Genomic DNA, 16,999 nt, shown 5'->3' with positions numbered 1-16,999 from the left:
GAACAACACCACCCTTATTGATTCAGATATGTCTAAAACAATTACAAATATCCACCTAATCATCAAATTGAGAGTCAAGTTTCAATTTATTACATTTTGAAAGGATATCTTCTCAGCCCTATGTTAGTTAATCTAAATCTGGAAGAATCTTATTCTGCTGGTTTGCTTTCAGTCCTCTCTCCAGAGCATGTGCTTCCATTCTCACCAACTTGAGTTCAGTTTCTCAACCAGTTTATGACACTTAAAATGTTGTTATAATGATACGATATAGTTGTCTATTATATGAACCTTTGAAATCAAGTGTAAAAAGAAAGTATCTTTGGAAAACAAATAGTTGAGTGCTTTAGAAAAACTCAAAATTTAATTACTTAAAGGAGTAAAACAAAAAACTGCTATTGCGTTAGGTATGGATAAGAAAATTATCAAAGATTAGAGGGAGAAATTATTCAGAGGTATTCTGTATTTGAATGGTTTTATGAGAGCTTTTTAGGGTCTCTATTTTAAAGAAATAAAAATTGAAACGGTGCATTATAGGTTTGGGTTTCTTTATTTTTTAAATTATTTATAGCTTCTCTGGGTTTTCATTGCTGTGTGAAGGCCTTCTCTAGTTGTGGTGAGTGGGGGCTACTCTTTAGTTGCTATGGGCAGGCTTCTCATTGTGGTGGCTTCTCTTGTGGAGCATGAGCTCCAGGGCATGCGGGCATCAGTAGGTGTGTTTCTGGGGCCCTACAGCTCAGGTTCAGTAGTGTGGCGCATGGGCCTACTTGCCTCGAACCCTTTTCCCCTGCATTGGCAGGCAGATTCTTAAGCAGAAAAGTTCCATGGAATAATTTAATTTTGAAATGTCAATTCTTACAATATGCCAGAAACTAAATGCTTTGTAACAAAAATATAAAGACCATAACTACGAAAATTTCTCATTGGATATACAATACTAAAAATGTATCCCCCAGATTTCCCTGGTGGTCCAGTGGTTAAGACTCCACACTGTCAATGCTGGGGACCTGGGTTTGATCTCTGGTTGGGGAACTAGATCTCACATGCTGCAACTAAGAGTTCACATGCCACAACTAAAGATGCCAAATGCCATAACAAAGATCAAAAATGCTGCATGCTGCTACTAAGACCTGGCAGAGCCAAACAAATAAAAATAAACATTAAAAATAATAAATTACCCAAAGCCATCTAGATTGTAATCCTTAATGAGATTCCAATGGTGTTATTTTACAAAAATAGGGGGAAAAAATCCCAAAAGTCATATGGACTGACAGAAGAACCCCAAAAGCCAAAACCGAGAAAAAAAGACCCAAGTAGGAGGCATCATGCTTCCTGATGACAAAGCAATAGTAGTCAAAACAGCATGTCACTGACATAAAAGACATATAGAACAATGGAAAAGAATTGAGAGGCCAGAAATAAACCTGTGCATATACAGTCAACTAATATTTGATGAGAACCAAGAGTACTCAATAGGGAAATGTCAGTCTCTTCTATAAATGATGTTGGGAAACTGGATATCCACATGCCAAAGAATGAAATCAAAGCCCTATCTTACACCACTCACAAAAATTAACTCGAAATGAGACTCAAACGTTAAAACATGATAGCATAAAACTCTTTGAAACTTGCTAACAGATCTTATTTATTTATGGCTATGCTGAACGGTGGTGTTGGGAGAAGACTTTTGAGAGTCCCGTGGACTGCAAGGAGCTCCAACCAGTCCATTCTAAAGATCAGTCCTGAGTGTTCATTGGAAGGACTGATGCTAAAGCTGAAACTCCAATACTTCGGCCACCTCATGAGAAGAGTTGACTCACTGGAAAAGACTGATGCTGGGAGAGATTGGGGGCAGGAGGAGAAGGGGATGACAGAGAATGAGATGGCTGGAAGGCATCACTGACCTGATGGACATGAGTTTGAGTGAACTCCAGGAGTTGGTGATGGACAGGGAGGCCTGGCATGCTGTGATTCATGGGGTCGCAAAGAGTCAGACACGACTGAGCAACTGAACTGAACTGAACTGATGCTGGGCTTCCAATGTGGCTCACCTGGTAAAAAAAAAAAAACTGACTGCTATGTGGGAGACCTGGGTTCAATCCCTGGGTTAGGAAGATCCCCTGGAGAAGGGAAAGGCTACCCATTCTAGAATTCTGGCCTGGAGAATTCCGTGGATTGTGTAGTCCATGGGGCTGCAAAGAGTCGGACACGACTGAGTGTCACTTTCATGGCTATGCTGGGTCTTCATTGCTGCGTGCAGGCTTTCTCTAGGTTCAGCAAGCAGGGGCTACCCTCCAGTTGCAGTGTTTGGGCTTCTCATTGTGGTGGCTTATTCTGTTGCAGAGTATAGGCTCCAGGGTGCATGGGCTCAATAGTGTGGCACACCGGTTTAGTTGCCCTGCAGCATGGGCAATCTTCCTGGACCAAGGATCACACCCATGTCCCCTGCATTGGCAGGCAGAATCTTAACCAATGCACCACCAGGAAAGTCCAAGAGAATAGATCTCAGAAGTTCTCAACACATATACACACACACAAAATTATAACTGTGAAGTTATGGATATGTTAACTAACCTTATTGTGAAAATGTTGTACACCTTAAACTCACACAATGTTCTGTCAACTATTTCTCTGTAAAACTGGAGGAAAACTTTTAAGGTTGGAAGAACTCAAAAACAAACAAATCATAGCAAATACATACAATGGAATACAACTCAGCAATAAAAAGGAATGAACTATCAGGTGAATCTCTAAATAATTAAGCTGAGTAAAAGAAACCAAAGCAGAAGGATGAGCTATGAAGGATATGATGAATTTTTCAGGGGTGATGAGTATGTTCATTTTCTTGACTGTTGTGATGGTTTTATGGGCATGTGTCAAAATGCATCAAAATTTTTTTTAAATATATGCAGTTCATTTTACATCAATTATATTTCAATAAAGAACTATGTTAAGGAATATATATCATTTTTTACTATTTCTTGCTCAATCAATTCTTAATTAACCAACTATATTATTGTGCTTAAGATGCCATAAGAAAATTCCACTGATTGAGTGACTTAAATTTGTTTTCTCATATTTCTGGAGGCTAGAAGTCCAAGATCAGGATGCCAGCAGGTTTGGTGTTTGATGAGACCTCTCTTTCTGGCTTATAGATGGCTGCCTTTTTGCTGTGTCTTCAAATGGCCTTTCTTCTGGACATGCCCAAAAGAAAAAAATCTCAAGTCTTCCTCTTCTTACAACCACACAACTAATCATTATAACAAACAAACGAATCACTCAAACACATATACAAATTTTTATTTAGAATTAGAGACTCAAATACAAATTAAGTATAATATAAATTAAACCTTCATAAAACAATCCACAACTACTTTAAATCATCTACTATTTCTACAATAAAATTAAAGAGAAACCTAAAAACACTGAAAAGTCAAATTATTTTTAAACTCATATTGTTAATAGTAAAATGATTACAAAACACTCAAAGAAACAATCAGAAAATGAACAAAGCCTCTACAGAGTGATTCCTGTGATCCACTAAAATCAATTAAGAAATTAAATTATGGTATGATTTCTACTCATTCACAAATTAAAAGCACCTCATTTTTGAAAGACAACTAATTATCTGTTTCTTTCAGGGCTATGAGGACTACTCTGTTTACTTGACTTTTAAATTTAATATGGCACAATAGGTTTGATCAATGAAAACAATATCACTAAAAATGCTTAGAATGTCCCTTACAGACCATTTTTGTTTTATTTAATAAATAAGGAGGTCATATATTTAAAAGTTAAAATATTACAATAAATATGTGGCAAAATAAATAATCAAGTCTTTCACTTTTCACTTGCAAGTGGGAAACTGACCAGACTCATTTTATATTTTCCCTTTTTATTACGTCTTAATTCTCCAGAAAAAAAATTTTTTTATATATTATTGTTATAAATCCAAGTCTAAGAATTGGTGCCAAAAAAACTATCTAACTAAAGGGAGACAGTATATCTTAAGTCCATGTTGTTTCTCAAAATACTTATTAAAAGTGGAGCTAGACCTATCTTAAGTAGATTAACAGGAAAATACACTATTATGGTGTTTATATATTTAAAATAATCCAAAACAAAGGATAAATCCACGCTCAAGAATGGCACCCACATATTCAAGAATGAAGTATTCTCCATATATACTAACAACTGTGTGGCTAAATATTTTCCTAAAAACATGCATATTATAAGGCCTTTTATAATTGAATTTATAAAATCAAACTATATTATTTATATCAACTGTCATGATTGAAGCTTTCTGCATATCAGGAGAGTTAAACTTTAACAGCTGTTGTTCTGAGAAACTGAAGATGAAATATAATCAAACTAGCTTTTCACTAAAAAATTTTATATATCTCAGCAATCTGTTATACTTCCTGTCATCAATGAAATAGACTCCAAGATGTAATTATTCTTTCCAAATGTTAGTTTCTACTGCATTACTCTTTAAAAACCATTTTAATCAAATCACATTTTTGGGAGAAAATTCACTCAGGGTTCTGAACAAATCAATTGTTTTCTACAAGCAACTCTGCCTTGAGTGGTAGAGCTCTAGCTCTCGTAGAAGTAGTTTTTTGCTTTCAAAGAAAATGAAAAATATGTACAGACTTTCTACTGACCTACTAAAAATAATAATAGAATGTGTATAATAAAATTCTGGAATACAGTAACTTTTAAGTTTCCACATTTTCTTTTCCTATAAACTAGCTATAACCTCAGAAAAGTCATCTAAGTTCTCTGTGCTTTAGTTTTATCTTTAAAACAAAGAGATTAGAATAGACAATCTCACATGGTATGATTCTGTGCTTCTGAAGAAATATTTAATTGATATACTGAATTGGCCATAAATCAAGAGAGTTGAATTAAAATAGCACAGCTGAACTAAACATCTATTAGAAAAACACGAATACTGTGGTAAACCTCAACTTCCCAAACTATATGAGGCCCATTCCCTCTTCAGCCAGACCAATGAAGAGCCCACAGAGTTAAAACGAAATATCTTGGTTAAATAATTTTAAATTACACTGTAAACCTATTAAAATATATTATCTATGCCACAGTTTTCCTGCATTCTAATATACATTATTTTCCTCCTATTTACATTCAAGATAATCTGTACAGTCAAGTTTGGGGGCTACTTAATATTCTTGCACTTCAAAACAATAGTAAAGTTGAACAGAATGAAGAGTAGGATATTAGTTATTATCATATTCTGCCAATTTCAAATTAAAAGTATGCTGAATACCATTTATGGGCTAGAAAAACAAGGCAAAGGTAAAAAAAGGAAATCTTGCTTGTAAACGCTAACGTTCAAATGAATTCAGTTGTGTTTTGCCATTTCTCAAAAAAAAGAAGAGGGCGGAGACGTCGGCAGAAACCCACTAGGTAATACTGAACCACAACATTTCAGGAGCTTTTATGAGAAATTAACAAGTAATTAATGCACCATGAAGCAGCACTTTGGTACCAGTGCAGTGCAAGTTGGTTTTCCTTTGTCTAACTACGGGACGCAAAAGAGGCACTTAACTATAAAATAGAAAAATAGGGTAGATTTAAGAAGAAATTAAAAATCATTCAGGAAAGATAATCAGCATTATTCAAAAAAGTTAAAAATTCTATTTTTATTTAACACACATCAATGTTACACATGCTTCACTTAGGGAAAATCTTTTGAATGTAAGACTGCTGTTTGTTTATAAGAGAGAAAATCTTTCCTTTGCAAGAGATTCTGGATTTCTGAGAATGAAATCCAAGTTTTCTCAACCTGAGTGCTACATATTTAAAAACCAAGAAAAGTACATCTTACCCCCAGTGAAGAAATGTTTCTAACTTTCAACATAGTATAACATGTGGTCCCTGACTTTATTCTTGGAAGGATCAGCTTTTATTTTATGTAACTTCAAAGAAGGGGACCTAGTGACTGTAACTGAATAACGAATACATATTTAGCACCTAAGTTTAGAGAACACTTAATTATTGCCATAGTTTTAAATCCTTGTACACACAGACTGGGGGGAAGTCAGATATGTGTGTTCAATGATACTAGAACATTCTCAAAGATTAGAATCTCAAGGTTCCAAAAATTATCCTTGATTTGCGAATGCATTTATTAACATTCAAATACAATATTATAATTTCTTCCTGGAGTTACAGATATATACTCTTTTCAATGAATAAAGAAATAAATGAGGTTTATTTCTTTACCACCATTAAGTTGTCTTCCAAATGTGGCACTTTTTCAGGTTTAGATGGAAAATAGTCCTTATAAAAAATGTCATTCCTATTCTACCACTGGTATTATTTTAAATGTTCTTTTCTATGAGGTCAAGAGCGAAGTAAATGACCATGGGCCTCTGCTGAAATATATAAGCAAAATATAAAGCAGGAACAAAGAAAGCGTACATTAATTTCTGGCAATATATTGGCACATAAATGCTTATCTGTGCATGTGCTTAGTCACTCACTCGTGTCTGACTCTGTGACCCCATGGACTGTGGCCTGCCAGATTCCTCTGTCCATGGGGATTCTCCAGGCAAAAATACTGGAGTGGGTTGCCATGCCCTCCTCCAGGGGATCATCCTGACCCAGGGATCGAACCCAGGTCTCCTACATTGCAGGTGGATTCTTTACCAACTGAGCCACCAGGGAATGTTTATCTATAGGGTGAAAAATCACTAAATGAAAAGATAATAAATGTTTGCTGGGATATTAAGTGAATGGAGCCTATACCTAACAGAAATATTCTTGTGTTGCCCTTTAAACAAGCTTCACTTTAATTCTGGACAGGAAACTGTGCTTCATATGTTAAAATTGATACATAACATTCAAGTTTTCCATGAAACAATTTAATTATCCCCACTGAAAAATCCTATCATCTTACCTTTTCTTCCTGTTTGCTTACAAGAAGTCTTTCGTGGATTCATAGGGAGGAAAAAGGCTTAAAAACACATGTTCTTACTCCAAACAGGCTGGCAAATTTCAATAGTTCACAATCCTCCTATTTGTCATTTATATTTACTGTAGCAAATTACATTCCTCATAATTAACTTTCTCACATACAGAAGAATTAAAATTCTCTTATTTGTATCTTTAAGGTAAAATTTCTATCTTGTTTAAGGTATTCTAGTTTATTTCTGAAAGGAAATGAATACATCAAAACATTGGAACACTGTTGATGCAATTTAGTTGTTAATAAAGTGCATGTGGCTTTCAATATAAATATTGTTTGATACATTATAGCTAAATAAAAAGCTAACAAAACAAAAAGGAAGGTTTAGCTCAGTACTGAGGTTGCAGGGGGGAAAAACAGTAACAAAATTGGGAGAAATATTCTTCTTCCCTCCCAAAAAAAGCCAACTGAAAATATTCTTAAATTAAATAGACTTCTGCTTCTCAAGCAACCAGACATGCTACACAATAATACCAACATGCAATACCTGAAATGTAGAATCACATTCTGACTGCTGCTCTTGTCCTTCTGCATTTAATTCACAATTCTCTGGTGTCTGGCTGACTTCATATTGCAAAGCAGGAGATACACCATGAGCAACATCTACAGAAGCACTATCAGATAAGACGTCTAACTTTTCAGGGGAACGAAGTAGGTGAAGCTTACTATCTCCCGTCCCTTCATCAAAATGTCTCCTCTCATCAGCATCATCTAGCTGCTGAACTGAAGTTAGATACTGTTCAAGCAGACTATTATCCTGCTCATTGTTTGAGCCTTCCTTACTCCATTCTCCATGTTCTTCACTAACATCCCCTACGTCTGACTCTTTGCCATACTTGACAGTGTCAATGGAATTCCCCATTATGGAACTTTCACTACCTTCTGTGGAACTTTTTTCAAAATCCAAAGAATCCTGTAAACAGTGAACTTGTTCGGTTAAGGAGGAATGAAAACCAGAGTCTGGAAATTCTGGTAAGGATTTCTCTTGAGGAGCTTCATCAGGAGCAATGAACCAATCAGAATTTTGATCAGTAGATGGCTTCTGACTTTGGGTGAATAAAGGAGGTTTAGATGGCACCAGAGTACTTGATATAGGGGGAACATCAATATGGCAGGAACTTAGATGCTGGTCCACAGTCTGTTGCCAAGCTTGTAGAGACCTTACCTGCAAACCAAAGGATACAGTTTCACTACAAAATATAAATCATGCCTATTTTACAACTGTCCTTTGAGGGTTTTTTCTCCCCTACACTGAGGAAGTTGGTAAACGGCAGATGGCAAAACTGGAGTTAGAAATGTCCTGACTCCCCTGATCCTTTCCACAGCACCCCCATCTTAGACCTGGTTGGCAAAAGTGGTTCACGTTTTTGGAAAACAGAAAAGCAGGGATGGGCCAAAGCAATTCACTTGCTCCTACTAGAAAGATAATCAGAAGCACAATAACACACATACAGCTGACTAAGGGGTCAATAAGGTTCTCAACACACTGAAGTCTATTTAACAAGATACAACAGAACCTATTAATATGAGTAGATTCTCTAAAATGGAAGTCTCATGCTAGATATCCATTTCAGAGAAGAGTTTTTAAAAACTAACAATGTAGGATTTCCCCTGGTGGTACAGTGGATAAGAATCCCCTGGCCCATGCAGGCAACACAGGTTCAATCCTTGGTCTGGGAAGATTCTACACACCGCAGAGGCCATGTGCCACAACTACTTTAATTGGTGTGCCTAGAGCCTGTGTTCTGCAACAAGAGAAGCCACCTCAATGAGAAGCCTGAGCACCACGTTGAAGAGTAGCCCCCATTTCCTGTAACTACAGAAAGCCCTCTTGCAGCAATGAAGACCCAGCACAACCAAAAATTATTTTAAAAAGAGAGGGAAAAAAACTAACAATGAAGTATACACAGCTCTAAAATACCTAAAAATTCCTGGAGTTCTTGATAATACGACTTTTACTTCTTTTTCTTTCTTTTGGCCATGTCACACAGCTTGTGGGATCTTAGTTCCCTGACTAGGGATCAAATATATGTGCCCTGCAGTGGAAGGGTACAGTTCTAACCAATGGACTGCCAGGGGATTCCCGGACCTTTACATTTTTAAAGTATACTTAGAACCTCAAAATTTTACTGTAACTTCTTCAACAAGAAAGCAATATAGAGATTTTTTTAGTTTCCTTTAGACCATCCTTCAAGGTAATCCTTGATAGTAGTTTGATATGTATCTTTCCAGACCTTTTACTATGTATTTTCAAAAATAACAGTATAGGTAAAATCCTATTATAACAAATTCATTTCTAAAAATACTTCCAAGGAATAATCACTGAGAGCTATTTGTGGGGATACAATACTAAAATCGATGTCTGAACTGTCCCCATCGCGTGCTATTTCAGGATTCAAACTCTCTACCTGGAAGTCATGTGGACTTTTTAGGACATGCATATTGTACCAAAACACACTGTTTCAATCATCTTTCATTCAAATAGGTTTAAAAGATAAGACAGCTACTTGAAACTTTAATTGGGCCTTTTATATCTATTAGACAGTTGTCCAATATCCTTCAATTTAGCACTTACAGTTCTTTATCATTCTGGTCAAAATTATGAAAATATTTTTGTTCAGATTAAATAAAATGTAACAAAATTCACTGTCCTAGTTCAGAGTTAGTGGCAGTGATCACTGACCACATCCTTAACCTTGAGAAAGGGTGCAACCTTACCTATAACTATTCTATGATTATCTCAGTAAATCTAGAATTTTTCTTCATTTACACAGTAGGTAGGTCAGCAGGAAGGGGCTTACCTGGTTCCAAAGGAATCTGACAGCCTCTTCTTGAACAAATTTTTGAATCCGTTCTTCATCTCTTTCTTTTCTTAATCTACAATAATTCAAAGTCCATTACTGACACAAGAAAGGGTGCTTTGAATTGTACTTATTATGACAAATAAACATATACATTGTAAAGAGATTAATAATCTAATAAGTGCTTTCCACTTTTAGAATATTTACTAAGTGAAACTTTAGTTTTAAACTATGACTCAACATAGAAGTCAAATTAGATGTGACTGAAATTCAGATTATACTGATTCTACAAAGTATTGCCAGTACTGAAAAATAAAATATTAAATGGCTCTTTTTTATCTGGCCTCAATTTCGCAGCCAAACACACAGAAGGAACAAGAGCAGCAGAAAGGATCAGGATCACAGCTTCAAAGAGAACTGGTCTCTTTGAAGATACCAGCAGGATTAATCCCATCAAATTTCACATCCCTGTTTGCTCCGAGTCCTGACATACTCCTTGCTATCATCAACAGACTTCCCTGTGTATAACTTCCCCTCATTCATTAAAGTTTCACTGTGGGCTCACTGTCCTCCCTCCATACTTAAAACTTATCACAAACCTAGGGTTCCCTTAGCTGTCCAGTATCTCTTAAACTGTCACCCCATTTTGTTCTGAACCTCTGACCTACTTTCTCCAGCCCCTCAGGCCTTCTTACTGCCCCATGTGGGACTCCTGAATTATAATCAGCAAACCCCCATATATACACTCAGCTTCTTCTCTGAACTTTTCCTTGACCAAATCAGACGCACTTCCAAGGGCACTGTAGCCCTCTCAAGTGGCAGCTATTTTTTTCACTTATACATCAGGGTCAGAACACTGCTTCCCACTGGTGTTCACAAATGATTCTTAACCTTCCTCCTGCAAGAACTCCAGCTATCTTGCTAAATTTCCCCAAACCCTCTTTCAAGTACTGAGCTCCCACTATTGGCCCCCATTCACTGAAGCCTCAGCACTAGTATTCTTCTCTGCCCTGTTCCCCTGGTCATTTCTGGAGCCCTTGACATTCACATGGATGTTCTATCTAACAATCATCTCCAGTCCCACTCTTGTAGTGGTGGCGGTGTAGTTGCTAAGTCATGTCAGTCCCACTCTAGACTCAAGTATTTTGACTATACCATTTAAAAAAGCGATTTCAAGCACCAACACAAACCTCTCGGTTCACTGTTCTTGCCACAATCTGCAACAACCTGGACATCCAATCCTCATCTATGACCACCGTACAAATGACGTCTTTCTCCTGTCTTTCCTTTTACCTCATTTAAATTCCAAGATCTACCACTATAATCACCTCCCTTCAAAATGTCTTCAGCTCCCTTGATCTTCCCTCTCCCCTAGCACGTTCACCTGGGAAAAAACCCACTCCTGGCTGAACTGGGTCCAAAATCAGAACAGAACAGCTGAGAGTTGCCGATAAAAATCACAGCTTGACTTATTGTTTTGCACTTTTAAGTGTTTCCTCATACTATCCAGCAACTCTCCATTCCCTTTATAAGCTCACTTTTAAGACAAATACTCCATACTTCACACCTCTCTCCTTCAGGCTCTCATGTCACATCCTCACCCCCTCATTTCCAAGTGCTGACCACATCTTGTATATTACTGAAAAAAGAGAAGCACCCATCAGACAGGACTTCCGCATCCCCCACCATCAACACCTACCCCCTTACCTGTCCTGCTACCTCAGGTCGCTCCCTCCGCTTGTGCACCGAACCTCTTCTCTCACCTTCTCAAGAACTTCTGTCCTGCTCTTCTTTCACTGCTCTGCACCGTCAGTCTTTCCTTCCTTATTGAATCATTTCCACCAACCCATAAACCTCCTCTGTATCTCCCATCTTTAAAAAAGAATCTTCTTAATTCCAGATTCTCCTCTGGCAACCACCTGCTCCCTTCTCCTCCTCACAGCAACACTCGTCCAAAGCTGGTTGTGCTCACTCTTCACCTATCTTTCACTATTCAGTCCTTTCCAAACTGACTTCATCCCACTACCCCCTGAAGCTGCTCTTAGGAAGCTCACCGGGCAGGAAAGGGTTAACTTAGCAGGACTGAAACATTCAAACTCGAACATCCTAAAGACAGGACTGGCCTTGACCAGCTTCTGAGAGATAACCTCTAAACCTCAGGAATATCCTGCCTGATTAGAGCACCTTTGGACCTCTGAGACCTTGGTTTATGCTAACAATGTGCTTTATGGTGAATACCAGTTTGGTTCACCTGAGACCCTGGGCTACAATGTTATCAATTTGACCTTGGGTGGGGACTGAGGTCTGAGTAGTTAAGGTCAGTCATATGGACTGACCTAGGTGACTGACCGCCAGTAAAAACCCCAGAGCCAAGGCTTGAGCGAGCTCCCTAGTTGCAATACTTCATATGTGTTTTCACCCATTGTTGCTTCGAGAATTGAGCCCCACCTGTAAAACTGCACTGGAAGAAGACAACTAGAAGCTTGTACTTGGTCTCCCCTGAACTTTGCCCTGGGTGTCTTCTTCCTTTGCTGACTGTAATCTGTATCCTTTCACTCTAAGAAATCATAATAAACATGATCATGAAGAATAGCTTTTTTGAGTCAAGAGTCCTTTTTGCAAATCAAACCTGGGGACAGTTTTGGGGACCCTCAACACACAGTCACCGCCAGTTGCTGAATCTAGCGTACAGTTCTCGGTCCTGTTACCGCACCTCTCTTCTCTCTTGAAACACGGCCCTGCTGGAGCTGGGACACACTCTCTCCCAGTTCTCCTCCCACTCTGGCTGTCCCTTCTCAGTCTCTTTACTCTTCTTCCTCTCCCACTTGATAATCTAAGTAAATACTGCCAGGTGCAGTACCGATACTCAGAATAAACCTACGAAATCCTAATTTCCCTGGGTGACAGTCATGAAAACACGTAAGCCATAGAATGAACACATAACTTCTACCACAGCCCCCAAGTTATAGCCCCTTCTAAGTCCCTACTATTTCCCTTAATTCTCACGTCATCTCCTGGGTTCTATGTAGACTTCCTCATCTTCTCACTTTTATACTCATTCAGTTTTTCTACATTTTCTCTATCTTTTGTGTTTAGGTACATAGATGTCCATAAAGCATGCATTTCATCCAACATTTACTGCTGTGCTGCATCTATATTCCAATTCCGGCACTAGATACGGAGGCACATGTTGCAGTCCTTGCTCTCAAGCTGCTTTCAGTACAGTGTCAGAGACAAACCTAGAGTGGCAACATGGTATGGAAAGTGTCCCGGCCGCAAGAGTTTGATTCAGTGTTCCGAATCAAAGCTAAGAATCTGACACCCCCAAACCAACAAAACAGCATCTTCACAGTAAAAGCCTTGAAACGGACTTCTCACCCACCTCCTTATTTCACCAGTTAGGCAGACAACGTGTTCTTGCATCCTGCGAAGACGGATTTCATAGCGCACATCTCTAGCTTGTGGGTTGTAGTTCCTGGCATAAAAGCCCCGCCAACAGGCCTGAAGCTTGGTGGCTGCTTCATTCAGTTTCTGGAGGGCAACTTTATCTTGTCCCAAAGGAAGAGATTTCTGGGTTAACACCCTGCAGGGAAGTTTCTCTGAAGCTGTTTGAGACCTGGCTTCTTCACTGTCTGGCTGTGTATGGAAGACATTGCGTCCAACTGACTCAGGAAAAGGCGTAAGACTGTGGGTGTGATCCTTCAAGCCGGCACTGGTGACTGTTGGCTCAGGACAAGGAAACAGTCCATCTTTCTCATTTACCTCTGTACCAACTGCACTTTTGGTCATCTGAACAGAATTCTCATTTGCAGCCCCCAAAGACTTTTCCTCTTCCTTGTTTGATAAGCCCTGGTTTTCCGGCCCTTTCACAGATTCATCTGCAGAGGCATCATCTTCTAGGCTCAAGCTAATGCCTTGCAGCCTCAGCTCCACAGTAGGTGATACCGGAGAGAGTCCTGATGCAACTGGCATAAAAGTAGACTCTGAAGAGAGGAGACTGCAATTTAACTTGTCCTCATCGGTCTGGATGTCTTCCAGGTGCAGGTCATTTCGAGAATATCTTGCAGTGTGTACAGAGGTTGGAAAGTTATTCTTAACAGCATGTGACTGGTCATCATGACTGCTTATCCCAACCCAAGAATTGACTTGGATGACGGGTTCTAAAAGAATCAACAGAGTATCATTGGAAACATTAAATATTTAAGGAGGGATTTTTTTTCAGTTGTATCCCTTTAATGAAACCTAATCCCTGAAATATAGTAAAAGGCAATGAAATCATTTCACTGATTTCCTCCAAAAAGGCTTAAAATATCAAACTAAATATTTTTAAGAAACTTAATTCTTGCAATAATCATAAAAGTAATCAAAGTACTAAGTCAAGTCAAAAGGTGGCAGTCCTCTGAATGTTTTCAAAAATTAAGACATTTAATAGTTATATATGTCTGTGTATATTGTTGTTTAGCCACTAAGTCGTGTTTGACTCTTTTGCGACATGACCCCATGGACTGTATAGCCTGCCAGGCTCCTCTGTCCATGAGATTTTCCAGGCAAGAATACTGGAGTGGGTTGCCATTTCCTTCTTTAGGGGATCTTCCTGACCCAGGGGTTGAACCCACATCTCCTGCATTGGCAGGTGGATTCTTTATCACTGAGACAAAAGGGAAGCTGCCATTTGTGTAATATATATATATATATATAAAATAAAAAATCCAAATGTTCACTTGTGCTAACAAATAAAACATTCTGAAAATATGTACTATTTCCTGTTTTATGATACCAAACAGATCAAACAAAAAGGGACCGGAGATCAGTTAACTTCTTACCGCTTTCCGGGACTACCTGGCCATCTTGAATGGGGCTGGAATGCTCTGGCACAAGGGATGCCCTTGATTCAACAGGAGACGACTCTTCATTGTGGCTCTGGTTCATTAACTGCCTCTGGTGAAATCTAAAACCAGAATACCTCAGGTGATTTAACGCAAATCAAAAAAAGAAAGCTTCTCCGCTTCCTTCAACAATTCGACAGGTAACAATGCCAAGAAGGGAGAAGTTTACAAGTTTTCAAAGTACATACCTTTAACGACCTCGAAATTACAAAACTCATGGGTAGAAAATGTTAAGAAATTTATTTTTAAATCATATAGTCAGACATCATCATAAGCATACACACACACAGAAACCTTCAAAGACAGGATCTCTGATGAAAGAAGCGACTACTAAAAATGCTTCCAGCTATGTAACGTTAGTATTTTTTTTTTAAGTTTTTTCTAAAAGCTTTACTTATTATTTATTTTTGGGTCTTGGTGGCTGTGCACGGGCTCTCTCTAGTTGTGGTGAGCGGGAGCTACTCTCTGCTCTTGTGCACAGGCTTCTCACTGCAAGTGGCCTCTCTTGCTGCAGAGCTCAGGCTCTAAAGCTCAGGCTCAGTAGCTGTGGTGCACAGGCTTAGCTGCTCCACAGCATGTGCCATCTTGCGGGACCGGGAATCAAACCTGTGTCTCCTGCATTGCCAGGCGGATACTTAACCACTGGACCACTGTAGGGAAGTCTCTATAACGTTAGTATTTTAAAGCCCATGTGAAACACCCACATTAAAAGAACAAATGAAGTTATTTTAAATCCCAGGCTGCCAGGCTGCTAGGCTCTCCCCACTCAGGAAATGACTAGCAAGCAATGCAGCTGCTGTGGAGGAAACCAGTCCACACTGCATGGTTTGGCTCCTCTGCAAGACCGCTGTGGTGACCAGGGCCCCAGGGATCCAGAAACATGGCTGCAGCACTCTCTCCAATCCTACTAACTCTGCAGGGAAGTCTCATCAGCCACTACGGATAAATGCGCTTACCTCTGCTTGCTCAGAATCTTCTCTAGCTTGGCATCCTCTGCAGTCTGAAGGCCCAGCGTAGATGTGAGAGGACAGACTGTAGCCAGATACTGGACAAGCTGGATGTGCTGACCAGGCCGATACGCTCTCCCCTTGCCTTGACTATACAGCCATTCAGCTTTTAAACTGGAATTGGGAGACAGAAAGAAGGGCTGGCACTGGGGTAGACAAGATACATTTTCAAGCAATAATGATCTTCCTTCTTAATTTGTCTTTCCAGCATCACTAGATGCTTTTCATGAATAACATTTAAGTTAAAAAGAAAAATTATCCTCTGCTTTATTCTCCTTACTCTTGTAATGGTTTAAATGTTTTTTCTTGCTTAGGGGCACTTGCAATGATTAGATTCCAATGATAATAAATGGCTCCAAATATTTTAAAATTACCTTCAAGGAAGCAATAAGTATTCCTTCCATTCACTGTCAAACTGAAGTACCTAAATACATAAATTGTGTTTAAATCCATTAATTCATAATGATAGTTTTTTTAAAGCCAACTGGTCACAGTTGAGGGATGCAAGTGAGCTACCATCTCATTATTTTTAAAAACTGATAAAGGGGGAGAATTAAATATTATTAATTCCATCTTTCCTATGCAAACTATACCAATGAGTAACCAAATAGTTACTTCACAGAAGTATTCCAGCTTATTTAAAAATGAATTATAGAATTTAAATTTCACCAATTTGCAACTCTCAATGAATTAATGGATTTAGGCATTGATCATTAATAGCTACTCATAACATAAGAGACAACCAGATACCACATGCCTCTCAACAGGACCCAAAAAGTTGTCCTTGACCCCACAAAAATCTGTTCAAACCTCCACCTCGAACTACTGATTTACAGAAAACACAAAAGGGGAGAGGGGACGCAGCAACTGGCAAAATAAGTACAGTAGGAAACTCTGTAGGACAAATAATCTGATTTCTTCAATAACCAAAAAGAGAAAAGAAAGCAAAGCAATGAGACAGGGGGCCCACAGAGAGATCCGAAAGCATCATCCTGGACCTCTAAGAGCCAAGCTGACCTTTCAAATAACTCCAGCCCTGATTGTGATCACACCACAAGACCCCAAGTGAGAACGGCCAAATCAGCACAGCCGACCCATGCAGCATGCAATAAACAGTAAACTTTTAAGATACTAAAAAAGAGAGCAAGAAAGATATATTTCAAATACATCAAGCAATTACAATGTATGGCCTTATTTGGAACCAGTTTCCAAAATTCTATTTAAAAACTGCATTTATGAGGACTAAATGTAAGCACTTAATATTTGGTGTTATTAAGGAATTATTGTTAAATTCTTTGAGATGTGATAACAGTA

The 16,999-nt window shown here is 38.6% G+C and overlaps 1 protein-coding gene across 1 annotated transcript in view; it reads right to left on the bottom strand.

The window, feature by feature from the left end:
• Nucleotides 1–3,281: 3,281 nt before the first annotated feature.
• CEP97 (centrosomal protein 97) overlaps nt 3,282–16,999 on the bottom strand; it is a 38,733-nt gene continuing 25,015 nt past the window's right edge. Inside the window, exons 8-12 of the mRNA XM_055416195.2 lie at nt 15,635–15,799; nt 14,616–14,740; nt 13,175–13,952; nt 9,793–9,868; nt 3,282–8,156 (exon numbers count right to left, since the gene is read on the bottom strand). Of these exons, the coding sequence (XP_055272170.2) occupies nt 7,452–8,156; nt 9,793–9,868; nt 13,175–13,952; nt 14,616–14,740; nt 15,635–15,799 (1,849 nt within the window). The 3' untranslated portion in view covers nt 3,282–7,451. The remainder of the gene's footprint in view (nt 8,157–9,792; nt 9,869–13,174; nt 13,953–14,615; nt 14,741–15,634; nt 15,800–16,999) is intronic.

This window comes from Moschus berezovskii, chromosome 1, assembly GCF_049115385.1.
Source record: "Moschus berezovskii isolate FMDL1 chromosome 1, NW_MosBer_1.0, whole genome shotgun sequence".
Classification (NCBI taxonomy): domain Eukaryota; kingdom Metazoa; phylum Chordata; class Mammalia; order Artiodactyla; family Moschidae; genus Moschus; species Moschus berezovskii.
This window is presented reverse-complemented; position numbering and strand designations above follow the sequence as displayed.